This window comes from Canis aureus, chromosome 2 (genome assembly GCF_053574225.1).
Source record: "Canis aureus isolate CA01 chromosome 2, VMU_Caureus_v.1.0, whole genome shotgun sequence".
Classification (NCBI taxonomy): Eukaryota; Metazoa; Chordata; class Mammalia; order Carnivora; family Canidae; genus Canis; species Canis aureus.
The window spans coordinates 84,535,808-84,562,804 of NC_135612.1; the positions used below are offsets into that span (position 1 = coordinate 84,535,808).

The 26,997-nt window shown below is 36.7% G+C and overlaps 1 protein-coding gene and 1 pseudogene across 5 annotated transcripts in view; both read right to left on the bottom strand.

Moving 5' to 3' along the window:
• Window positions 1–26,997, bottom strand: part of STIM2 (stromal interaction molecule 2) — a 140,867-nt gene that overhangs the window by 44,805 nt on the left and 69,065 nt on the right. For all 5 annotated transcript variants that reach the window (XM_077880409.1, XM_077880413.1, XM_077880402.1 and 2 more), the window contains exon 3: window positions 12,964–13,078. In XM_077880409.1, coding sequence (XP_077736535.1) covers window positions 12,964–13,078 — 115 coding nt within the window. The remainder of the gene's footprint in view (window positions 1–12,963; window positions 13,079–26,997) is intronic.
• LOC144291556 (non-histone chromosomal protein HMG-14 pseudogene) lies at window positions 21,884–23,806 on the bottom strand (annotated as a pseudogene).

Below are 26,997 nucleotides of genomic sequence, written 5' to 3' on the forward strand. Positions count from 1 at the left end.
AATATTCCACTGAATATATGTGTCCCATTTTCTTTGTCCATTTACCCACTGATGCACATTCAGGTGACTTCCACTTAAATCTTTTTTAACACTTATTTTGTGCGTGTATGGGATTCAATTCCCCATATCAATGTTTAAACTGATTCTTGAAGGTTAATGATTTTCTTCTCACCAACTCTAACGGGTTTTTCCCAATACATCATATTTTTCTATGTCAGAACTATTAGCTACTTTTCATCTCTCTCTACTCTCTACTAAGGAAGGAAGGGAGGGAGAAGAAATGATTTACAAAGATTCACGTAATGTAAAAAGAGTAACATAAAAGATGGCAATGGAACAGGGAAATAAAATTAAGAGTGTATACAAAATATAAATGAGACCCTTAAAAACAGCTACAAAAAGCAAAGGACAAAACAAAATCAGTCACAAGGTTCACAAAATAAGCATAAAAATCTCCTCAAGAGTACATCTGTTCCTATTACAGAGACCTTAAAATAAAAAAAAAACATTCTTTGTGAGGGCTTTCAACAAATACTTTGCAACAGACTATGTCCTCAATTATAGAAAACTGAAAACTTTCCTTTCTAGACTTTCAAGACATTGTTCCTTCCTGATTCATCTACTAGGTTTCTGACGGCCATTACTTATTTCATTAGCTAATCTTCTGCTTTTGCCTTATTAGTAGTACTCCCAAGGGACTGTTCTCTTTCCCTTCTCTTACTGAGCTCTCAAGTCATATGACTTTAACTATTACACCTTTATGACAGTGAATGACCAACTCTCTGTTCTTAATTTTAAGAACACAACCCTTAAGCAAGCATAAGCTCCTACTGATATACACTTGTTTTATACTTTGTTTTTACCTGATTACATGGTAAGGAAAAGAATTGATGATAGAAGTAAAAACTTAATTTACTTCAATGGGACTGACATTATTTCATTTTGTCAGATTGATTGAGACTCTTAATTTTAAACTAATATCTTAAGTAAGCAGTTGATTTTAAGTACTCTAAAGCAGAAGTATCAAATGGTCCACCATTTTCAACATCCTGGAAGAATTCACACTAACAGAAACAGAAACAAGACTGGTCAGATGGCAGAAGAATGCTCATGAAGGCTCTCTTACTGAAGAGCATCTTAACCAGATGAGACAATCAGAAAATAAGCTTTATTTGTACTCATACTCTATTTAGATAGAGTAACCATCCACATAGTGAGAAGTATTTAAGTATGACACACATACTATTTGATTTACCCTATTTTTTATCATTCATTCTCTCTGAGCCATATATTTATATATGTAATATAATATACATACATATATGATCCAGAATTATAAAAAATGTTTAGCTTTCCAAAAAAAATGTTTAGCTTAGTTCTCAGAAATAAGTCATGTTCATATTTCAATTGAAATGGTTATTTAATATATTTGAAATTTTTATTTTCATTGTATTTGTAATTTGCATTATTTCTATAACTGCTTCTAAATTGCTAATATTCAGTAGAATAGCAAAGAAGACCCAAGTAAACAGAGACTTGTTTGAAAAGAAAAGAAAAGAAAAAAATAAAGAAAAGAAAAGAAAAGAAAAGAAAAGAAAAGAAAAGAAAAGAAAAGTAAAGAAAAGAAAAGAAAAGAAAAGAAAAGAAAAGAAAAGAAAAGGAAATGATTTTTGTACAACTGACCATCTCTGAAGAGGAGAATACTACTATCAACAAACAAGTCCCTTATCCAAAAGAACCAGAATAAATTTTGTTCCACCTAAAGTAGAATTTAATACAGTTACTCTCCTGCAATAATATACATCTTAACATACAAAGCTGTAACCAGAGTCCATCCTACCCACCCACTTCCCAAACCAAGGAATGGTAAAGCAAAATTTAACACAAATCTATATAAAATTGATTCCCAACTGTTGGGAAAAAGGAATAAAAAAACAGTGAGATGTTTAAGAAAGGCTACTGTTTTCTAAATAGTCCATCACAGTGAAAAGTGGACAGCCCTCATTTTTACCTTCTGCAGAAGGTTCTGCTACTGTACTCCAAACTTGAGGTATCCCTTGAGTCTGTGAACATAGCAGAGGAGAAATGTAGAATAATTCACGTGCATAAAAAACCATAATAAGGCAAATTTACAAACAATTTTAGAATAGCACTTCCTTAAATTTCATATGATGAATTACATACTGGAAAATTTGTTATCTGAGAAAAAATTAGGCTCACAACATATCTATTTCATGAGTTCCCAAAGAATAGAAATTGCCAAATTTCTAGAACCCAAAGTACAGAGAGATGTGACAGGCAATTGGTCTCTGCATCCTATTCTAAGAGGTGGTCTCTATTTCGGAATAAAATCAACAGAAGTATAAAAGACACAGCTGTCTCAAAGTGAAGTATCTTCTGGAGGTTAAAAAGGCATAATTAATCCTAGCAAATCAGTATATACAATGGTCCTAAATACCTATCTTGAAGTAAAAGAGGAAGAGAAGCAGGAAAAAAGATAATGAAAATAATAAACAATGAAACAGCCCCAATAATTAGATACGAAATGAAGGAAACAGGGAGACTGAAATGCTAACATAAGATACTGATGAAATAAGATCAGAAACTTACTGCGAGTGCTCTGAACTCCTGTAGATAATTTTATAAAAGAAGGCTATTTGATTATTTTAAAAAGGACACCTTATGCAAAGTACGAAAATCAATTCTATTAACACAGAACAGTATTCTGCAAACTGATCAAGTAATATTCATGCTACTCCTCTAACAAAAACCCATGTTAATAAGCACACTTAAAAGTTGGTTGATAGAGTAAATGGCAATATGTTTGTGTCACCTAGTCTCCACATACAAGACACTATGAGTACAAAAGACTTTTGTTAGTAGTACAAATGATGACATTTGTCATTCTGAAACTGGACTCCACCTGAAGAACAGGCATTCCCTTGTTATAAATTGCTTTCTTGAAGACAATGAAAACCCAGTACCTTTCTAGATAGCTAACAACAGCTTCTCCTGGAACCAAAAGTATCATATAAAAGTTGAAAAGTGTTAAAAATCTGAGTTAATAAAATAGCACAAGCATTTGAAGCATATCAAGAGCCTGTGTTTTTAAAATGTGCTATATTGACTACAAATATCTTGAAAGCAATTACTCCAGCAGATTGCCTCCCAGTGAAGGAGCGGCAAGAGATGAAAAGTAAATAAATGTCCCTTCATGTAACTAAGTCCTCTGGCCTCACCTGCCCTCTGCAGGGAGACCAACATACGTCTTATCCTCTTACCCCACAGTGCCTACTACATACCTGACCATGTCACATTCTTTAATTACATGCTAATAGATCTTTCTCCGATAATAGACTATAGACAGGCGGAAGACAGAAAACCTATTCTTCATCTGTGTATCTTCTGTAACTACAATGATGTTTTGGTCATAATAAATATTTACTAAAATATGTGCCCTATATGAATCAGTTAAATGATTCTCCCCAAGCCCAATGAGTCTAAATTCCAAGGAAGAAAAAGAAAATTGGATTCATTCGGAAAAAAGGAAAAAAGTTCATTCAAGTCTTCCTTTAAAATATTTCTCAGAATTACACATTATATTAAACTTAAAGCTGGTCTTCCTAAGTGAATTCATCTTCCTTAACTGTTCTATATTATAAGGCTTTCCAAAACAAGAAGCTGTAGCTGTAACAGCTCCTAATATTTAATGCAATGATGGTAAAAATGCTAAAATACACTACCACCTCCCACAGACTTAGTGAATATTGGTAACTACAAATTTCTACGATAATATCCTTCTTTATTACTGAGATCAGACACAGATCAAGCTTCCTTAATACAGAACCACCAAATGGTTAAGCACTAGTTCATGAGTGGGATCTTACTTAACACTCCTAGAGCAGCTCATCAGGTTTAAACTTCAAGGCTCACCAAGCTGGTTTCCCTCTGCTTGACCCTATTTTCTATGATTCCCCAATTCAGACACCTCTTCCAACTGTATCAGTCTCCAAATCCCCACATGTGCCACATTCACATCCATCTTACAAAAACAGTAACAATGAATGGTCAATAAGCACTTGTTATGTGCCAGGTGCTGTTCTAAGCACTTTAGTCATACAAATTCATTTCATCTTCAACAATCTGATGCAGTACACAATTTTTACCCTCATTTAGCAGATGACAAAACTAAGACATAGAAAGGTTAAGCATTACATGTAATAGCAAAAGACAAATATTAAAACAGTAATAGTCTTATCTTACATAGACCAAAAAAAATATTGTATTTCTGATTTATAAACTGTGCTTAAGGGATTCAGAATTTAAGTCTGGAATTACATGTATTCATTTACTCATTTTATTTATTTTTTTAAAGATTTACTATTTATTTATTTATTTATTTATTTATTTATTTATTTGGGGGGAAGGGTGAGGGAGAGGCAGAGACACAGGAGGAGGGAGAAGCAGGCTTCATGCCGGGAGCCCGACGCGGGACTCGATCCCGGGACCCCAGGATCGTGCCCTGGGCCAAAGGCAGGCGCTAAACCACTGAGCCACCCAGGGATCCCTCATTTACTCATTTTAATGTGCTAACTTGTATGTTGCTATCTTTATCATTTCTAAGAACATTTTATATCTTTCAAAATCCTGATGAAGAATCATCTCCCTATGAAGACTTCCTCATAATAAATCTGTACATTTCCTTAAACTCTTATAATAGTAGCCCTTTCCTAGTATTTAATAACACCTTCTTCAGTTATTTAACGTGTGTACATGTAACAATACCAACAACCCCTTGAAGAGAAAGGCCTTATCTTATACTTTGTGCTCGACCACAGTGATTCCTATGCATACTATACATATAAATATTGTGAAAGGTGATACCACAAAGCTAAGCCACCTTCTTATGTGCAAGGCCTACATCTTTAGCTACTGACAATGCTAAATATACAGCATGTAGAGATGCAGTTACACTTCCACACCCAGAAGAATATCCTTATGAATAAATATCAATAATCTAATAAGTACCAAGGATCTAAATAAAGGAAATATTTATAATCCTCCTTCCTTCCTTTTAGAACTTTAACATTCAAGGTAAGGAATCTTTTTCCTTTATAAATCCTTTTATGTCAGTTTACATTTTTGCTTTCCTAAACAGAAAGAAAATACTTTTGGTCATTTCTCTCCAGCTAGGATTTACATATACTTGAAAACAATCATTATTCAAATGCCTATTTAAATGCCTATACTTAAAAAAATAAAAATTAAAATTAAAAAAATAAATGCCTATACTTCCCTCAGACAGTTTCAGTTCCTTTAAATTTCTAATCACCCCCCAAAAAAAATTAAATTAAATTAAACCTTCTGCAAAATTTCCAAATGTCTATTCAATTTGTAAAGCCCAAAATTACACAGTGACCTTAGGTAAGGTAAGACCCATGCTGAACAGGATGGAAAAATTACCTCATGGTTGTCATGTTATAATAACTATTTAACTCAATGAGCTACCATTTTTAAAAACAGTACATTACTTAGTTTTTTTTTTTTTTAAATCTATTATGGTGCTTAAAACTTATACATAACCAATAATTTTCTACCTACATTTTCATTAGGCTACTCGTTAACTACATTCAGTAACTCTAACAATTTATCCAGTTTATTAAAATCTATCTGAAATCCAGTACTAGTTTATAAAATGGCTTTCATTTGCATTGGACCGCTGCCACATGCAAACTGACCAAGTATTCTCCACACAAACAAAAATAGTACATTTCAGGTGACACTAAAACGCTTCTAAGTGAGATCAGGATCAATTTCTGTATAACACAATTTTACTTTTCCCCAGTTGACAACTCCATAAAAAAAAAATCTTAGGTCCATTTCATCCTTCAGAGAATCCGATACTACAATGTTAAGTATTTAGCCTGGTATATCTGTTCATTTTACTTATAAAAATTGAGACTGAATCAAAAACCTTCAGTACAGCAAAGCTTTGTAGTTTACTCAGCATTATTACAAGGACAAGTCAACGTTTACCAAGTGCCCACCAGATGATGCCAGGAATTGTGCCAAGCACTTTTACTACATTACTTATTTATGTCACATAAAAACTGCACTCTATAAGGGAATTTCAAAACGTGCCCAATGTCTTAATGCTCATAAATAGAAGGACTGGGATTTATTTATTTTTTTAAAAAGACTAATCATGAGAGACACAGGGGGGTGGGGGGCAGAGAGAGAGAGAGAGAGAGAGGGAGAGGGAGGCAGAGACACAGGCAGAGGGAGAAAGAAACAGGCTCCGTGCAGGGAGCCCAACATGGGACTCGATCCCGGGTCTCCAGGATCACACCCTGGGCTGAAGGAAGCGTTAAACCGCTGGGCCATCGGGGCTGCCCAAGGACTGGGACTTAAATTCGTACAGCTTGAAAGCCTACACATACTTCCTATAGCACGCCACTTCCACTTCCAGCAAATTCAGGTACCTGAAAGAGCCATGAGGGGCCATCATTTATGGTCCCTCTCCTCATCCCCTTCCAGAACTCCTGGTCAACCCTCACAGCCTATCACAAACACCACGGTCTGTGTATAATCCTACCAGAGTGTTAACTACTCCCTCCAGTGAGCTTCCTCCATATCCTACACTTACTCCTATTATTGTACACTTCACATTTATTCCAAGTATTTTAGTCTTTCCTACTCAGCTATTTACTCCTTAGGGCCTACAGATACATTTAATTCTTCATGAATACCCACCATCCAATAGCCTACACACTGCAACATAGATACAACCTGGTCTGCTATAGGTGCTTCTGTGTCATGAATTACCTTATGTGCGACTGGTAAACAAGGATCATAACAATAAAATCTAAAAGTCTGTCATTTCAAGTGTGATTTTTCCCCACATGTCATCATTTTATACCACCAAGTAACAGCAAATGGCTGCAAAAACATCCAAAACAGCAGACTATGAACATGCTGTCTGCTCACGTTCCTTCCTCTCAGCCCAACTTGGCCACTGTCTGTCTTGGCAAAGCTTGTGGCTCAGTTCTCAAATTTGTGTGCTCCGCCTCTGCATAATTTAGCAACCTCAACCCTATATAACCTCTCCTTCCATGAAGGTATCTTGACCTACTTGTTTAAGGTAAAGGCCCATACCCACTACTGTATTAACTTACTAGGAATTTAACACATCTTCAGAACTTGTGCTAGTATTTTTATTAGTACTATTAGTCCATTGGTTACAAAGCTGCATAGGTTTTGAGTAGCCTGCTTCAATCCCATTTTTCCCATAAACTCTAATTTTACAAAACATAGCTTTTTCAAGAATGCATATATCTCATTGTATTAGATGAGATGAACTGAAAAGTATTACATGAACTCAATTACTGAGTAGCCAATGCCTACCAAGTATGATACATTCATTCATTCAACAATATTTACGGAATATCAAAGTAAATAAGGCACTGTGCTAGGCACTGGAGACACAGTGACAATGGGCACAGTGTAATTCTGCATGTTTGTAAGTATATGCAGGCGTGCATGCATACCAGTGTGTGAGTTTGTAGGACATTCAAGTAAACAACCTTGAATTACATATTATTGATAGAGATACATTCTAATCTCTATACCAGCAGTTTCCAAACCTTTTCAGAGGAATTGCTTTTTGTTTCCTAACAAAAATCTTAAACAGAAACAAAATACACCAGATAAAAGCAGATTCCTGCATATTCAGCATGCCCTGTCCCTGAGATACCTCCAGGGTACCTGGGGCTTGTCAGGCTATGATTTAAAAACCACTGATCTAGCAACAATACCTTGTCTTTACATGACCGTTTATAAATAATAAATGTCTCACATGGACTGAGAAAATCAATTAGGTCACTCTAAACCAGCTAGGAGAGATTTTACTCGTTTCTCTCTCCTCCCATGCAGCTGTGTTAGTAGGAACCCTAAAGCTACTCCTCCCACGTGCTACTCCCCTAGGAGGTGATGTGAGACACCAGGGTTTGGAGGGAAAAAAGCCTACAGTATATAATTTAGGCCAACTCTGGTGACTCGGGGAAATCTCACCATCATGATGGCAAAATCTTAGGGGGTGGAAATTAAGGTGAAAGCCCAGGGAAAAAGAAATTTAAGAGGAGGTTACCCTAACTTGGAAAGGCTTTAAGCCAAAACAAAACAACACAAAACATGCTCACAGATCACAAAAGATCTCACCAAAATCCCTAGGGTCAGAAACCAAAACTGAGTTTAAGGACAGAGTCCCCATCGAGTTTGGATACATTAATAAAATAAACAAAGAACCCCTGCTCTCCCAGGCTGCCTTTCTCAGAGGCAGGAGTAAGCAAGGAGACCAACATAACAAATAAGTCAATTATATGATATCTTAGAAGATGACACATGATATGGGAAAAAGAAAATGTGAAGCTGAGTAAGTGAGGGAGGACTGCCAAAATATAAAGGTACAAGTGGGGAGAGAGGAGTGTGATCTGTGGTCTTAAATAGAATAGTGAGGGTGGGCCTCACAGAGGGTCCATGGGAACATCTGTGGTCCTGCAGTTGTGGCACAGCAAGGAGTCCAGCTAGGATAGAGCACCGTGAGTGACAGAGACTGGCAGCACCCAACAGGGAAGAGAAGAGGCAGTAGGGGAGGCGGATCATGTAGAGGCTTAGAGATCTCTATAAAGATTTTAGCTTTTACTCTGAGCCACCACAGGGCAGGGAGAAAATCTGATTTGTATTTTAAACAGATTACTCTGCTAAGTGAAGTCCCGAATGCAGCGGAGCACAAGCATACACAGGGAGACCATGAGGCAGCTACTACAATTACCCAGGCAAGAGATGGGAGCTGAACCAGGGTGGAAGCACAACAGGTGGTAGATAACAAGTGATCAGGTCTTTTTTCCTTCATTCAAACACAGTTAAGTGGGTTCCACTCAAATTATCACATATCCAAAATCTAAAATACACTAGTAGCAACAGACACTGTAACAGCTCTCTAATGGCTTTAGCAATGCCTCCACACTGCAGAGAGATTTCATACGCAGCCATAGCTTGTTTGAGCTCACTTCTATTTACTGCACTTCACTAATACGGTGCAGACGCTGCCTTCTACACACTGAAGGTCTGTGGCAACCCTGCACCAAAAAGTCAACAGTGCCATGTGTCCAATAGCATTTGTTCGCTTGATGTCTCTGTGCCACATTTTCCTACTTCTCAAAATGTTTCAAACTTTCTCATGATTATTATATTTGTTATGGTGATTAGTGATCTCTCTGTTATTACAGTCACTATTCTGGGGTGCCAAACAGCACCCACGGAGGATGACAAACTTGATTTTATTTTTACTCTGTGATTTTAAAATATTTTCTACTCAATTTTGTTTTTGAGAGTTTTCGTTCACAGCAAAACTGAATGGAAAGTAGGGAGATTTCCCATATGCCCCCTACCCCACACCTAGATGACCTCCTTAATTATCAACATCCCGCACCAGAGTGGTACATTTCTTACAGCTGATGAACCTATACTCACACATCACCATCCAATATGCACAGTTTATGCCGGGGTTTACTCCGTGCTATACGTTCTATGGCTTGGACAAACACATAATGACATGGATCTACCATAAGAGTTTCATAAGAATAGTTTCACTGCCCTAAAAATCCTCTGTGCTCTGCCTTTTCACCCCTCCATCCACCCTAACCCCTGGCAATTGCTAATCTTTTTACAATGACAAACTTAATTAATAATTGTTGTGTGTGTTCTGACTGCTCCATCAACTGGCTACTCCCCCCACTCTCCCTCCTCTCCTGGGGCCTATTCCCGAGATGCAACAATACTGATATTAGGTCAATTAATGACCCTACAATATAGCCTCTGAGTGTTCAAGTGAAAGGAAGAATGATAAGGCTCTCACTTGAAATCGAAAGCTAAAAATGATCAAGCCTAGAGAAGAAGGCATGTCAAAAGCCGAGACAGGCCGAAAGCTAGGTCTCTTGCGCCAGTCGGCCAAGCGGTCAATGGAAAGCAAAGCTCTTGAAAAAAATTAAAAATGCTACTCCAGTGAACACACAAATGATCAGAAAAAGAAACAGTTCTATTACTGATATGAGGTAAATTTTAGTGGTCCGGATAGAAAATCAAACCAACCACGATGTTCCCTTAAGCCAAAGCCTAACTTGGAACAAGACCTTAACTCTCTTCAATGCTGTGAAGACTAAGAGGTAAGGAAGCCCCAGAAGGAAAACCTGAAGCTAACAGAGGTTAGGTCATGTGGTTTAAGAAAAGAAATCACCTCCGTAACATAAAAGCACAAGGTAGAGCAGCAAGTGCTAGTAACAGAAGCCGCAAGTTATCCAGAAAATAAGTAATAAAAGTGGCTCCACTAAACAACAGATATTCAGTGCAGACGAAACAGCCTTATATTGGAAGATGCCATCTGGGACTTTTGCAGCTAGAGAAGAGAAATCAATGCCTGGCTTCAAAGCTTCAAAGAACAGGCTGATTCTTTTGTTAGGGGCTAATGAAACTGGTGAATTTAAACTAAAGGCAATGCTCATTTACCATTATGAAAATCCCCGGGCCCTGAAGAATTATGCTAAATGTACCCTGCCTGTGATCTATAAATGGAACAACAAACCCTTGATGACAACACATCTGTTTACAACATAGTTCACTGAATATTTTAAGCCCACTGTTCTGCTGCTCAGAAAAAAAAAAAAAAGATTCCTTTCAAAATATTACCACTCACTCACGATGCACCTGGTCACCTAAGAGCTCTGACGGAGATTGAACCATGAGATTAATGTAGTTTTCATGCCTGCTAACTAACAAAACATCCATTCAACAGCCCATGAATCAAGGAATAATTTCTGCTTTCAAGTTTTACTGTTTAAGAAATACATTTTATAAGGCTAGAGCTGCCATAGATAGTGATGCCTCTGATGGATCTGGGGAAGTAAATTAAAACCCTTCTGGAAAGGATTCACCACTCTAAACGCCATTAAGAACATTTGTGATTCATGGGAAGAAGGTTCTACATTAACAGGAGTTTGGAAGAAGGTGATTCTGACCCTCATGGATGACATTGAGGGGTTCAAGACTTCAGTGGAGAAGTAGCTGCAGATGTGGTAGAAACAGCCAAGAGAATGAGGATGAGACGTGGGGCCTGAAGAAGGGACTGGACTGCTGCTGCTTCACGATAAAACTTGAAAGGATGAGGAATTACCTCTTACACATGACCAGAAAAAGTGGTTTCCTGAGATGGAATCTACTCTTGGTAAAAACACGGTGAGGACTATTGAAATGACAACAAAGGATTTAGAATATTACATACACCTGGTTGATAAAGCAGGGGCAGGGTTTGCAATTATGACAAAAGTTCTCCAATGTGTAAAATGCTATCTAAAAGCACTGCAGGCTACAGAGAAATTGCTCACAAAAGGAAGAGTCAATCAATGTGGCAAACAAACCTCACTGTCCTATTTTAAGAACTTGCCACAGCCACCCCAACCTTCAGCAAGCAGCACCCTGATCAGCCAGCAGCCACAACACAGGGCAAGACCTCCACCCGCAGAAAAATTACAACTTGCTGAAAGCTCAGATGATGATTAGCATTTTTTAGCAATGAGGTATTTTATAATTAAGGTAGACACATCATTTTTTTAGACATTATGCTATCGCACACTTCATAGAATACAGTATAACATAAACAGAACTTTTAGATACACTGGGAAACCAGAAAACTTCTTTGACCTGCTTCACTGCGATATCTGATTTATTGTGGTGGTATGTGCAGTATCTCCAAGGCACACCTGTAAGTGGATTAAGTTTTTCTCAGTTTTCCACCACTAGCACTTTCTCCCAAATGAAATTTATGTTCTTTCATTCCTAGTACTACCCAAATTCCTATTACTTAAAAATGGTATGGGGCAGGGAAATGGAGAGACAGATTTTTAAGTGTATGTATCTTTCATTTAAGTCAGTATCTTTTTCCTTTTTTCTTCTTTCCAGTGCATTTTAACACATGCCTCTGTTAAAAAGTAAGAAGAAAAATGTAAGCAAGCTATAAACTTTCTTGTACATTAATAAAAATACTGAGTATTGATGGGATAGTTTTCTGTATTTTCCCATTTCCAAATTTTACCATAGCCAGTCTAGTAAACTTTATGATGTCTTTACCCTCCTACGCGGTAGTCTGTCCCATCTTCCTCTCCTTTCATTATCAAAGTTGCAGAGGAAAAAATATACAACATAAATGTTTGACTGGTAAAAGAATAGAAACATAAAAACAATACGAAAACGACATTTGGTTGACTTTGTTACTCGAAAATAAAATAAGAAGCAGCTTAATAGACTTCCTTTTTTTTTTTTTTTTTTTTTAGCTTTCTAGTATTAGGGATCAAGTTGAGATTTTAGGTCACACACTTTTCCTGCCTTAAGCAATTACTGTGAGACAGCTTGAGGATGTGAGGGCAGAAAAGTGGTAAAATATAAATTATAGAACTTTATCATGCAACTAATAGAAGACTTCATAAATTTATTTCAGGAAAAGCTTAAAAGTTCTTTGCCTTCTGAAGACTTTAGGACTATTCGCAATAACTGACAAAACAACTTTGGTATCCATGTTTATTTGATAAATCCTTTATAATAATGTTACTTAACAGCTGAAGCAAAGCTCCACAACCTCAAGCTCCACAACATGCATGATCTTACTTCTTACAGTATATGGTATCAAATTATCTGAAAACAGGCTGACCTTTAATGAATTGTTAAGAAAGATAAAAATCATTTTTCAAAATCAAAAGTGAAAAATTATTTACCAAAATATAAATATCCTCAACAAAAATGTTATTTTGATTTTTTCACAAAATCATATGCAATTAGTAAGTTAACAGTGGCTAAGCAGGGCAGACGAGCAGGGGAAGGATTTGAGCAGGGGAAGGATTTGGTTCACAGTCTTACCTTCTGATGTTTTCCATCGTTTCCATAAATCCTCAACAGTTATATGCTTATCTTCTCTGTGCAGATGGCTGTGTTTATTAGTAGCATCTTTATATTTCATATCTTCTCTGATAAACTATGAAAGAGAAAACACTAAGTTAACTAAACTTAAATTCATCATTTTACAATCTCTGTAAACTCAGAAACAAAATTTTGAAATCCAATGGATGGTAATTTTCAGATAATTATTGGTACATTTTTGGGATTTTATACTCACATTATCCTTACATGTTTATAAAATTTATTTAATAAAATGTCTTCTACTACTAACCATAACAACAATAAAAGTATCTATTTAATGCTCATTTACCAGGTTCTATCCTACATTACAATATCTATATCTACACACACACATACATTCTTAACTTCATGACAGTTCTATATTATCTATCTCCATTTTATAGATGAGAAAACCAAGACCCAAAGAAGTAAAATAATTTGCCCAAGGTTGAAAAAATAACAAAAGCTGAGCTAAGTATATTATAATTAACAGCATATTATATATAACACATATAATACTTGCACTTAGGGACAGAGGTGTCTCAAAAATACAATAAATACTAACCTCAATCACTGCCTCATTATTTGTGTTCTTCTACCTGAGAAGCTATTACAGTTGAGAGGCTTTTGACTACAGTGTTCAGAACTAAAGTATTTTGTGAAACTCAAGTAGATCCTCTACTATTATTATTATTTTAAAATAGAGAAAATGGACTAAAATTTTCTTTCCTAAAAACCAACCTGCTCTGTATTCATTATATAAAATCCTTCCTTCTGATGCTCCCCACTGTCTCACAAATAAAAAGTAGCTTGCTTTTTATTTGGAAGAAGGAGAAGTAAACTCCTTTTATGGTTTATATACCATTTTCCAATCCTATCCCCAGCAGTCTATTCAGGCTGATCTCTTGACACTTTCCCCATATAAACTCATTACTCTAATTCTATAAAACAAATAGGTTTTTAAATTATTATGCTTTTTCTATCTCATCTCTGATTTTTGTTTTGCTATTAGTTTACTTAATATCTTTATTGATTTTTTTCTGATTTCAAAAATATAAGATCACACAAGATTATTTCAGAAATCCATAATGCAGAAAGTGAATATTCCCTACAGTTCTGAACACCAGAGGCATGTTTTTCTGACTTTAATATACTGACAATGAACATCATTTTCAAAGGCTAAATTTTGCTGTCATTTTCTGCTAAAAAAAAAATTTTTAAATAGCTGTACGATATTGAGAAATCACTTCACTTTTCTGAGATTTAATAACCTTAGCCACAAAATGAAAAAAACGATGTTTTAGGATTAACACACTTCTCAATACATGGTCACGAGACTGGTGTTGGTCAGCAAACTGATACCAGTCTACAATATGGATAGAAATGGAGAGAAGCCATTTAGAAACCTTTATAGCAATTAGAGATTTTTAAAGAATCTGACCCAAGCATGTGATAAATGTACTTACTATATGTAGGCCCCATCTATAATGAACTGGAAATGAAAACTGATCCTTCACCATAGACACTTTGAAAAGCAATAACAAGGTCTATTCTAGTGTTCATATATTCTGCTATTCTATTTTTTTTTTATTTTGCTATTCTAAATAGTGCCTCACTCTTTTTTTCTAAATACCCTTCTTAATAGTTATTTTTAAAGTGGCCTGCTTCATTGCTCCGACTCCTCTCTATTTCATACTTTTCTGATTTCCTATTTCTGTCCATTCCTCTTTGTTCTTTCTGATACCTTCAGAATCCAGTAGATATACCTGGAAAAATCACTGTCATTGAGATGTTCAGAAACTGCCCCTTAGCTTGGAAAAGATTCAAGAGCTAGAGAGAAATTCTAGAATGAAAAGCAGGATGACGAAAAAAGCAGGGAGGAAGCCTGCCTTGGAAATGGTCCAGTCAGTTGGAACAAATGGCAACTGTTTCATATTTGTGATACATGAGAAAAGAAAAAAAAGTCCTAGGAAATTCTCTTCACTACATGAACACAAAGAACCTAAAAGTAGAGTTTTGTGACTTTAGGATCAATGTATTTCAGAAAATAAAGTTAATTTCCATATATAGCCTAGATGAGGCATTCTAGCTACTGAGCTATTTTAGAAAGTCTAGGATGAGCGTGTAGATATCTGCCCAAATATATGCTTAACAAAATAAAAGAATTAAGATATCAAAAAAAGGCAATTAAGAAAAAAGCTCAGGAAGATTACCTATAACTCATTTAATATAAAAGAATTACCTGGGTCCCAAGAAGGTTGGGTCAAAACAAAAGCACAGAATTGTATTTTCCCTGAAATTACCTTTAAAAATAATATATGCTTCTGTTTTAAAACATGATCCCAAAATAACACAATTCATAACAAACCACATTGAAGCATATTCTGTATCTCATACATCTTCAACATTTTGATCACAAATGTGACTAGAAAGCACGAGAATTACTCTATGTTGAAACTAAGTTAGAAGGAACGCCTGGGTGGCTCAGCTGGTTAAGCCTCTCTGCCTTTGGCTCAGGGTATGATCCCAGGTCCTGGACAGCCCCACATCAGGTTCCCTGCTCAGTGGAGAGTCTGCTTCTTCCTATCTCTGTGCCTGTTGCTCCCTCTGCTTGTGCTCTCTTTCTGCCAAATAAATAAAATCTTAAAAGAAAAGAAAGAAACTAGGTTGGAAAAATTTTAACTGAACCAGATACACTAAAACTCATCAGCTTCCATTTAACCCTCTTTCCAGTGTTTCCTACTGACTATTCTGACTGTTCAGACTTTTCTAAAACTTCACAGGAAACTGCAAATTATAGAAATGAGGCAGGCTATCTATAGAAATTTTAAAAAGTCACCAGTAATTGAAAATGCATGAGAAAATGACAAATCCTTCTTGTTGGAATCAGTGAATTGGAAAACAGAATGTGAAATTCTAGGAGGTAAATCCTCAAGTAATGTACTACAAATAACGTAGAGTTCCTTGGTAAACATGTCCAAATATGTACCTAGTTATACCTACTATAGGAAAGGCTGAATGACAATACAAATACAGAAGTACTCAAATAAATGACTACTGACTATTCTTCTCAAAAACAATCACACAGATGGTTCTTTTAAATATATATACCTAGTTTCAGGAAGTTAGCTTTTAGATGACAAGCTGATTTCAATTCCTTGTATCTCTAACATATATATTATTTTGTATTCTGTATTTATATTTTATATTTGTGATGCTATATATTTCTTCTTTCATTTTTTATTTCTGCGTTTATATTTGTATTTTGTGTTTGTGTTATTTTTATGACAGTGTTTAATAGAAACTGACACAGGCACATTTTAGGGTTCTCTCCCTACCAACGTTAGTGTACATCTCTGAATGTGTTCAATCATCCCTGCTCAATTTATCACCATTGCCACAGCTATGTGACTAAAGGATGGACACTTGACCCAAAAGAAAACAATCCAGATCATGACCAGGATGAGAGGATTCTATTTCACAAGAAAATGCAATTCAGACCATAAAAGAAAGGCTGGGTCACTTGGTGATGGTTCAAGGTGATAAGGAAGCTGGTATTGAAGGTACCATTTTATGAACAGTCAAGACCACGTACAGAGGAAGCCAAAACACAGAGACAGAAAATAATGAAAGAGAACAGAGAGAGAAAGAAATGGTACCAGGAAGTGTCTAGATTCTTGGTGACTTCCAGTTTCAGTTCCTCCGGAGGCCTAAGCTACACAATTCTTGTCCTGATTTCCATGACATAACAATGATACATAGGTGTTTCCCCTTTTATTTTTAAGTATACAATTTTAAGATCTCAATACCCAAGGAGAAGTGATTTATCATCAGAGTTAATAAGCATTCAGATGGTGGAGTGTGAGAGACTATACTCAAAATCTGACTCCCCTACTTGTATTCTTTTTAGCCTCACATTTCTCCTTTGTACAGGCAGGAAAATAAAATTACCCACCACATATGGTTATGAAGAAGATTAAACTAAAAATTCATACTTAGTACACAGAAGTGCTAGACAATAAAAATAATTTCAGTTGTTATTGCAGTTGAACTTTAAAGCCTGAGTAAATTAGTTTCACCCTGACTAGACTGGTAAGTTAATATATATTTTGGAAAATATCAGACATTTACAGAGCTACAATTTTCCAATACTTTTAAAACTACCGTTTTAGACATTGTGAAACAAAATACATAACACAGAGATGAAGAAGAAAACCACAACCTTTTCACGGACAATGTAAGCAGAGATTTTCCCAAAGGACACCTGTCATCAAAACAACAGTGTCCAAGGTCTGATATGTGAGTCAGCTAAAGCAAATGGGTTCCTGGAAAAAAACTGCAGGGTCTTCCTGTCTTGAAAATAATACTAAAATAGCTTAGTATAATGTCTCAGGGGAAAGAATGCATAACCAGAAAGGAGTACTATTATCCACACTTGTACAGATGAAAAAGCTAAGGCTAAGGGAGGGTTGACAATTTCTTCGACTTGATATAGTGATTTAGGAACAAAATACCAAAGTAAATTTTAAAGAATTCCAAAATTTAAGTCCTTCACCACTATTCACACCACTATCCTAACCTGGATGTCTTGAAAAATGCACTGATTCCCAAATTCTCAGAAATGACACCATGCTAATAATAAAGCATGAATTGCCCATGTTTCTTCATCCCAAAACTGAGCATAGTGGTGGAAAGTACAGACTCAACCTTCAGACCATGAATATTACAAATGTTCTATTTGCTGTATGACCTTAATAAACTACTTTCCTCTCTGCTTCAGTTTTCTGAACAGCAAATGGTAATAATCATTGTGAAGATTAAGTGACTTATTTCACATGAAGTGTAAAGAAGAGTGCTTGGTATGTAGTAAACACTCAATAACATCAGCTATTTTGTGTAAATTGTTTCTTTTTTTTTAAATAAGGAGTTAAATCTTTGCCTTTACATGAACACTGCATCATTTCTTGAAGTGGTGGACGAGAACTTTGAGGCATGACAAAACACCACTGATAATCACTTATCTAACTGCAATAATATCAAATCTTGCTTGACACCCATCACATAAAATGCTGTAACAATGCAGAGATACGGGCTACTACTAAGATATTTGTCTTAATAACTCTGATCTTATCATCTACGATGGATGATGACACACAAAAACATAAGAGAACACAGGCAAACTGGAATATGTTTTTATGGAATTAAGAATGAAAAAGGTAAATCACTTAACATCTGAGAAAAAGTTCTTCAAATCCTAAATTCAAGTATTTTCTTTTTCAAACATTAAAATTCTACACTAAAGAAAACTCCAAACTGATTTGAACAGTCTCTTCACCTTAACACGGCATAACTTTACACTTTTGCCCAGTTCCTACAGTTCTATATCAGACCTTAACCCATTCCCTAAGCTTCCAACATCAAAAACCCATTAGTCAATCCCCATTTACCCACAATAAATGTAATAATGACCTCCTTAGGGTCCTGCTCTGTTCGGTAGTCTTTAGTGACTACCGATCAGCCCTTGCATGGAAGGAAGCCACAAGAGCCAAGGAAAAAAGACACACAAAAAACTGAGAGGAAAAAAATCCCTGAAGATTACACAGAACAGGGAATAGTGCTTGCTCCAACAAGACAGAATGGAAAACCTCCTAATTTGTAGATCCTCAAGTAAAATACTAAGAAGGGTTTTGCCCTAGGAAATACTGAGGAATACTAACACCAGACTATACATTGATTCTGCCCCCCAAAAAGCTTATAAATACAAGCCAATGGAATTAAACGGTTTCCACATAACTTAACCATTCCCTAGAATAAAGCTTAAGAATACAATGTATACAAAATACTCAGTACCCAACAAGGTAAAACCCACAATGTCTGACACCCAATGAAAAATTGCCAGGTATGTGAAGATATAGAAACAACAACCAACAACTAAGAGAAAAGTCAATCAAAACCAATTCAAAAATTGAAAAGGTGAGAGAATTAATGAACAAAGGCATTAAAAGTTATCATAGCTATATTCTACCTATTTAAGAAGTCAGAATAAATACGGAGCATGTTAATGGAGACATGAAGGACTGAAGTGGTTTTTTTTTAAAGACCCAAATCAAAATTCTAAACATTAAAACTGCAATGACTGAGATGAAAAATACACTAAATGAGATTAATAATAAACATGACAGATGGAAATATCAGCAAACTTAAACACAATAAGCATAAGAAACTATTCAAATCAGAGAGTGAACTGTGGTACAATGTCAAGTAGCCTAACATAAGTGTAATTGGTGTACATAAGGAGCCCAAGAGGGAGTGACAAAAAAAATATACTTGAAGAATGATGACCAAAATTTTTCCAAATTTTATTAAGATTATAAACCCACAGATCCCAGAAGATCAATATACCTCAAGATAAGAAACAAACAGTGTTCTTTAACACTGCACCAATATACATCAGAATCAAATGGCTTAAGACCAGGGATAAAGAGAGTCATCTAAACGCAACTGGGTGAAGGAGGGGAGATAAAAGATACAGAGGAACTGATATAAGGGACAGCAGAATTTTTGTCAGACAACAATACAATCCAGAGACCACTCACGAGGGAAGCATATTAAAACATGAAAGTAAAAAACCATTAACCCTACAATTCTTACCCAGCAAAAACATCCTCCAAAAATGAAGGCAAAAGAAAAACTTTTTTGGACATACAAACAGTAAGAGTTTATCACAGGAAGTCCTGTACTGCCAGAAATGTTTTTAAAAACCCTGTAAGCAGAAGGAAAATAATACCAGATGGAAATCTGAGCAGGGTAAGAACAATTTTGGAGGAATAACAGAGGCAAAAGCTTAAGGGAGTTCAAGAAAGAACGAGATGAGAAAAACAGTATACAAATCCTTTGGAGGGAACTTGTTGGAAAAGGACAAAGGAATGGCACCATAACCAAAGGGAGAAAGAGTCAGGAGAAGTTTTTATACTATTGTGTTTATGATGTGGGAAAACAATGGCAGGTTTGCATCAGATGGGAAAGATCCAGTAGAAAATGGAAAATTGCTGAAGTATTGTCCTAGAGTTGCCAAGGGGAGATGAGAGACGAGGTGGAGGGCTCAAGCAGAAGAATTCACTTTTGCAAGGAGCACAAACCAACTAATAAAGGAGCACAAATCAACAGTAATAGGAGAGAATATATAGTTTATAGCCAAAACTGAAGGTAGATGCACATCCCCAGGGGCCCTATACGACCTCTGACAAGGAGAGAGGAAAAACTTCCTCACCCCAATCCTAAGATCTCTGGTTAGTTATCACATCATTGGATAAGATGTTAAGCATACCACAAAGTATGGGAAATTAACTAGCAATAGGAAAGTAAAGGAAAATTACTGACCAATTATACTTAATAGATTTTATACAACACAAAGATTTCTCTTCACTGTCTTCTACAAAAGAAAGTAAGAGTTTCAAAATCTGAAGACCAAAATGTTCTATATCACAATTGAGGCAGGTGGAAGATATATGGGTATGTACCTTTGTCAAAATTCATGAAACTGTATAGCTAAAACTTCTGCACTGAATTGAATGTAAAATATACCTCAAATATTTAAACCATCAAGAATTTCAAAAAACTCATGACCTTTTATGGGCACAATTTTATTCATTAAAAAGATATTATTTATTCTAATACTGCTCATCTCTTATGTTCACTAAGCCAACCTCTAAGAGATTACATTAATTTGCCACATATTATACTTTGCAAATGACTTTTTATCATTTTTTTGGTTTTTCAGGGTAGAAGATTTAAAATACTTCCATTACTGAAACTCAAGGTTATAACTATAGCCAGGGATCCCTGGGTGGCTCAGCAGTTCAGCGCCTGCCTTTGGTCCATGGTGGGATCCTAGAGTCCCGGAATCGAGTCCCACGTTGGGCTCCCAGCATGGAGCCTGCTTCTCCCTTTGCCTGTGTCTCTGCCTCTCTCTCCCTCTCTATGTCTATCATGAATGAATGAATGAATGAATGAATGAATGAATAAATCTTAAAAAAAATTACTATAACCAATTTCTTTGTGTTTTTTGGTGGTTTAGTTTTGTCACAATTGAGATTTTATTAGTTGCTCATTTTTTGTTAGTACAAAGGCATTTCCATTTCTACACACTTCATGTATGTACCAAAATTCCTAAAAAAAAATCACACCTTGCAATTCTTTTCTAAGCAGTTATTCCAGTGACTTTCCAGCTTAAAATCTGTAAACTTTCCTTAACAGGATATCAAGCACAAATATCTTCAAATATTGTATGATGTTACATAGTTAAGTCCCACAAATTCACAATTTAGTATCATACACACTACATACGGGAATTTTAATCTATCACAGCACATTAACAAAATTACTAGGAAAACTGGACTACTACAACCAAAGATGTTACAGAGTATACAAAATTCAGACAGGGAGAGCCAAGATCAAGGAGCAGCTTTCTTGAGGAAACAATTTTACCAAAAGCAACACAGGAACAGAAGTAATTTAAAATGTTCAAGATATATTACACTCACAGCAGACTTCAAACTGCCACTTAGTATGCTTTGTGTTCTAGGATATAAAGACTACCCCTATCTACAGAATGCCAGGCTGACACCCAAGACAATCAAAGCCTCCCATACCCAATATCCCAGTATTTTCTTGCTGTACCAAAAAATGAACAACTAAGAAATGATTTTACTTCTTAAAAAAGCACTTACTCATAAAAAATGGGATAAGGTGGGAGTCTCTCCTTAAAAATATTTCTAGAGCTATGAAAAAAATTTATTTACAAAACAGCTGATAAAAATATTCCTCTGGATTGTATAAGAAGGGAGAGAGAGAGACTACTGATAAGACATGGCATATGATATTAAGCAAACTTGGCTTCTTTCTCTCCTGTTGCATCACAGGCAGACTCTCCTCATTTTTAGTTTCTCTGTTTTCTGTAGGTAAGTCTTGTTTCTTCATGAGTCTCTTCAGCCTTTTTCCTCTTTGTGTCCATTTTCCCTTTTATTTGCACTTTTTTATCTGAAGATTTATCCTTTCCTGCTGCCATTTTTGGATTGGCTTCCACTTCTGCAGAAGCAGGTTTAGATGACAACCTTGCTCCTCTTGGCTCCTCCTTTACTGCCCCCTCAGCAGAGCTGACCTTCCTCTTGGGCACCACAGTGGTGGTGGTGGGGCAGGCATGGGCAGGTGCGTGTAGCCCCTGGCGTGCCAAATGCCTTCACAAAGCTGAAATGCCTGGCCACTGTCACTCCTTCTGCCCCCGCTAGTGGCTAGAATCCCTGTAACCCACTTCTCTGAATAGGACAATCCTATATTGGTATTCCAGGAATGCTGGCTTGCTGGGCCTCCTCGTGATAGCCTACTGAAGGAGTTCAAGTTCCCTCTATCACCACACACATATGCTATATAACTAAGGTGAGACAGGTAAAACACAGAGCTGGCTGACAGAGGAAATGAAATGGAAATAGGATCAAGCTAAACTAGAAAGCAACGAAGACCATAGTACAAAGCAAGGGATTTCTCTGGCTTTGAAGAATGATGGAAGAAAACACAAAAATAAACAGGGAAGCTTTATATGGATGAAGTTACATTTCAGCTAAATATTAAAATTAATCTTGTAAGATAGATAGAACATGCAAAATGGGAAAGGAAGAGAATGAGAGAAATCATGAGTGAAAGGCCTCTCCGGGCATGAGAATACAGATATGTACAAAGAGCAATCTGTCAGCAGTTCACTTTGGGAAGAGTAAAGAGTGAGTGCATCAAGCAGCTGCAGAGTAAATGATAATGGCTAGAAGGATAGATTATGCCCAGACTATAAAAGGACTTAAATGGCAAATTAAGAAGTCTAGGCTGGACACCTGGGTGGCTCAGCGGTTGAACGTCTGCCTTTGGCTCAGGGCTTGATCCCAGGGTCCTGGGATCGAGTCCTACATCAGGCTTCCTGCAGGGAGCCTGCTTCTCCCTCTGCCTGTGTCTCTGCCTCTCTCTTTCTCTCTCTCTCTTTCATGAATAAATAAATAAAATCTTAAGAAAAAAAAGTTAGACTATATGTTGTAGACTATAGTAGTACTTCTCAAGGTGTGATCAACTCCATGCTAACATCAGTGTTCTGAACACAGCTGAAGTAAGTTAAGTCTATTAAAGGCATGTTCAACTAATGATTTTGTTTTAAAGATTTTATTTATTTATTCATGAGAGACAAAGAGACAGAGAGAGAGAGAGAGAGGCAGAGACACAGGCAGAGGGAGAAGCAGGCTCCCTGCAGGGAGCCCGACGTGGGACTCGATCCCAGGTCTCCAGGATCAGCTCCGGGGTGAAGAAAGTGTTAAACCGCTGAGCCACCCAGGCTGCCCAACTAATGATATTTTCAACTTAGAATGGGTTCATTGGGATATAATCCTATTGTAAGATTTTTCTCCAGAACACTCTGTTCCTCTTAACCAGGCCCACCCCCAGGGGGAACTAGTTAACCAGAGCCCAACCTGCAGGGGTATTACCAGAGCCTAACGGACCAGGCTCAAAACTCAATCCTACCAGGCTCTAGCCCTCCAGAGAAGGCTAGGGAGAAGAGTTAATACCCAACTCCAACTCACTCTAGCCATCCTGTCTCACCTAAGGGAAAAGAAAAAGACCAAAACTGAGAAATACTTGTGAAGGTCACAGTCCAGAACCATAGGTTCACTAAAAGACTGGGACGTAATCATGAGACTACAGAACAACCCCCACCCCCCCATCTTACTACAGGCCTATTTACCGCTGTTTCTTTTACCTCATACACCATGTTTAGCTCTAGCTCTAGAGAAAAAAATGACAAGGCATACCAGAAGGCAAAAGACACCATTCGAAGAGACAGAACAAGCATCAAAACCAGACACAGTAGGGACTGATCAGAGAGGTATTTAAAACAATCAAGATTAATACGCTGAGGATTCTAGTAAAGTAGACCATATATAAGAATGGATAAGCAATATAAGCAGAGATGGAAATCCTAAGAAAGAACCAGAAAGAGATACTACAGAGCAGTGGAACACAAATTATGAATTCCTTTGATGGGCCTATTAGTAGCCTAGGCACAGCTGGAGAAAAACTCTCTGCCCCAGCAGACAGATATATCAATAGAAACCCAGAAAACCCAGAAGACTGAAAAAACCAGAACAGAGGGATCCGAGGACTGTGAAACAACTTCAAAAAAGTATAACATACATGTAACAGGAGTGCCAGAAGAAACAGAGAAAGAACAGAAGAAATGCCTGAAACAATAAAGACCGAGAAGGTCTAGGGTAGTGAAGATACCCAGTATGATATTTTAATGGTGAGTGCATGTCATTATATATTTGTCCAAACCCAGAGAATATGCAACACCAAGACCAAACCCTAAGGACAACCCTGGACTTTGAGTGATTACAACATATCAGCATAGGTTAGTCCTTGGTAAAAAATGTACCAGTCTGGTGGGTGATGCTAACGAAGAAAGAGAATGCACCCAGTGTGTGTGGGTAGGACTGGATATGGGAAATCTCTGTGTCTCCCTCTCAATTTTGTTGTAAACCTAAACTGCTCTTAAAATTAAAAAAAAAAAAAAAAATCCTATGGAACACATACACTTTAGGGTCCAAGAAAAGAAAGAAAAATTAAGATATCAGAGGAGAAGTAGCCAGAAGCAGGAAGAGAACAAAAAAAAATCGAGCAATTTCTTTTCAATGTTATCTCCCATGCCACAATACTCCAAACAGAGCTGTTATGTAAATAAGTACATTATATTCTTGCTTTAATGCTTTTTCCCTCCCCCACCCTTCTTCTTGGTGTGACCCACCCATCATCTCCACCTGTGAAAACCATGCCCACTTCCAAAGGCCCATCTCAAGGACTTCTACTCCATGCTTTTCCAGATTTTTCTCAAAAAAATATACACTTTCTCATCTGAAACACAAGAGCAGTTCCATGATTCGGTGTAATATGCCATGACATGCCTTGTATTAGACACATAGAGCTGCATATGCCCTAGTAGATGGTAAGTTCACGGAAGTCTATGCTTGTTTTTTCATTCTGCTCCATATTCAGTACAGTGCTCTATATATAAATAGGAACTTTAAAACATTAGGTGGTTTTTTTTGTTTTGTTTTTTAGGTGTGTTTTGTTTTTAAATGAATGCTCAACAACGCCCTTAGGAACCTAGGCGTATTTCCCAAGCCCTTGAAGGAACCAAGTAAAAGAAAATAAAAGAAAAATGAAAACAAAATAAAGCATCTAGTTAATTTTAAAAATAGTTTTTAAATTCCATAAAAATTCCTATACTTCCCTAATTAAGACTTCAAAGAAATTTTAGGAACTTAGGAGATAAAAAATAAAGGTCAGTTGGCAAGGATTAGCAATTAAAGTGAAAGGCTCTCAAATATTTTCTATCAATTATTTGAAACATTTTCAGGATCAAGGCAAAATATTCCTTCATCTTAAAAAGGTTCTCTTTATCAACTGAGTTTAATAGCCTTATAGTTTCAGTCCTCCAAGGCTAATAACCCTGTAAAAAGACTGGCAGGTAGGAGTAATAAAAAGAAAGTTATCAACACTTGTTAGTACCAGTACTATGTCAATGCCATGAGCAAAGTCAAGCCAGGCCAGACCCAGCAAAGCCAGGATAGAAAGCCCAAAGGAAATATGGGGGTGAAAAGTAGTCTTTAGGGTGAGTTAAGTAAGGTAGGTTCTCCAGCCATGCTTCAGATAACACTCAAAACAGAAGTCAAGATGATTCAGAACAAATACAGGAAAAAAGCAGGTATGAAGTCCTAATGAAAGAGCTGACATCAATGCCCAAAGGATTACAACTAAAATTGAGGTCAGTCACAGAAACACAGTTCAAGAATGTAACCAAAGAGATTCTTTTAGAGTCCAGGGCTCAAAACTGAACATGAGTTCAAAAACAACTTAGAATTGTGCCTAAACATGCTCAGGAGTGAACGGGAGTTGAGACTGATGGGCTCTAGCCCAGTCCGCTGCACTGTGGGACCTAAGTAACATAATCAAAGCTGCCGTCTCATGTATAAAACAGGAATACCACCTGTCTTGCCTATCCCAAAACAACATTGCTGAAGATAATGTGAGACACCATAAATGCTTTATGAACATGATGTTACAATCAACATATGGTGGGGTTATCCTGAGGATAAGAACATTGTACCTTACATCTCCCTGATGTAGCATAGCACTTTACCACCTTAAGGGCACAAGAACAGCTTTCTGGAGAAAAATAGTCTTCTGAACACCATGTGGTGAGTGACTGCAGCATTTACTTCTGGGAGATATTCTGACAGGCCAAACACTGGATAGGGAGTAGGAAAATTTAGACTATTGGATACAATTCTTCAGATATGAGTAACTGGGAAAGCCAGGAACTTCTACTAAAAATGAAAAGAGAAAACAAACAAACAAACAAACAAACAAACAAAAAACCCAGGGGCATCTGGGTAACTCAGTTAAGCTCTAACTCTTGACTTCAGTTCAGGTCATGACCTTAAGATTGTGGGATCAAGCTCCACACTCAGCATGGAGTCTGCTTGAGATTTTCTCTTTTCCTCTCTCTCTGCCCCTTCTCCCACTTGTGCTAAATAAATAAATAAATTTTAAAAATTAATAAATTCTAGAAATCAAGGAAAGGGTCAATGAGTTTTATTTTAAAATAAATAAAAATAAAATTTAAAAATATTGTTAAACTGGGATCCCTGGGTGGCGCAGCGGTTTAGCGCCTGCCTTTGGCCCAGGGCGCGATCCTGGAGACCCGGGATCAAATCCCATGTCAGGCTCCCGGTGCATGGAGCCTGCTTCTCTCTCTGCCTATGTCTCTGCCTCTCTCTCTCTCTCTCTGTGTGATTATCATTAAAAAAAAAAAAAAAATATATATATATATATATATAGTTATATATATATATATAGTTAAACTATTATTTCTAAAGAAAAGACAAAAAAATCACTTAACTC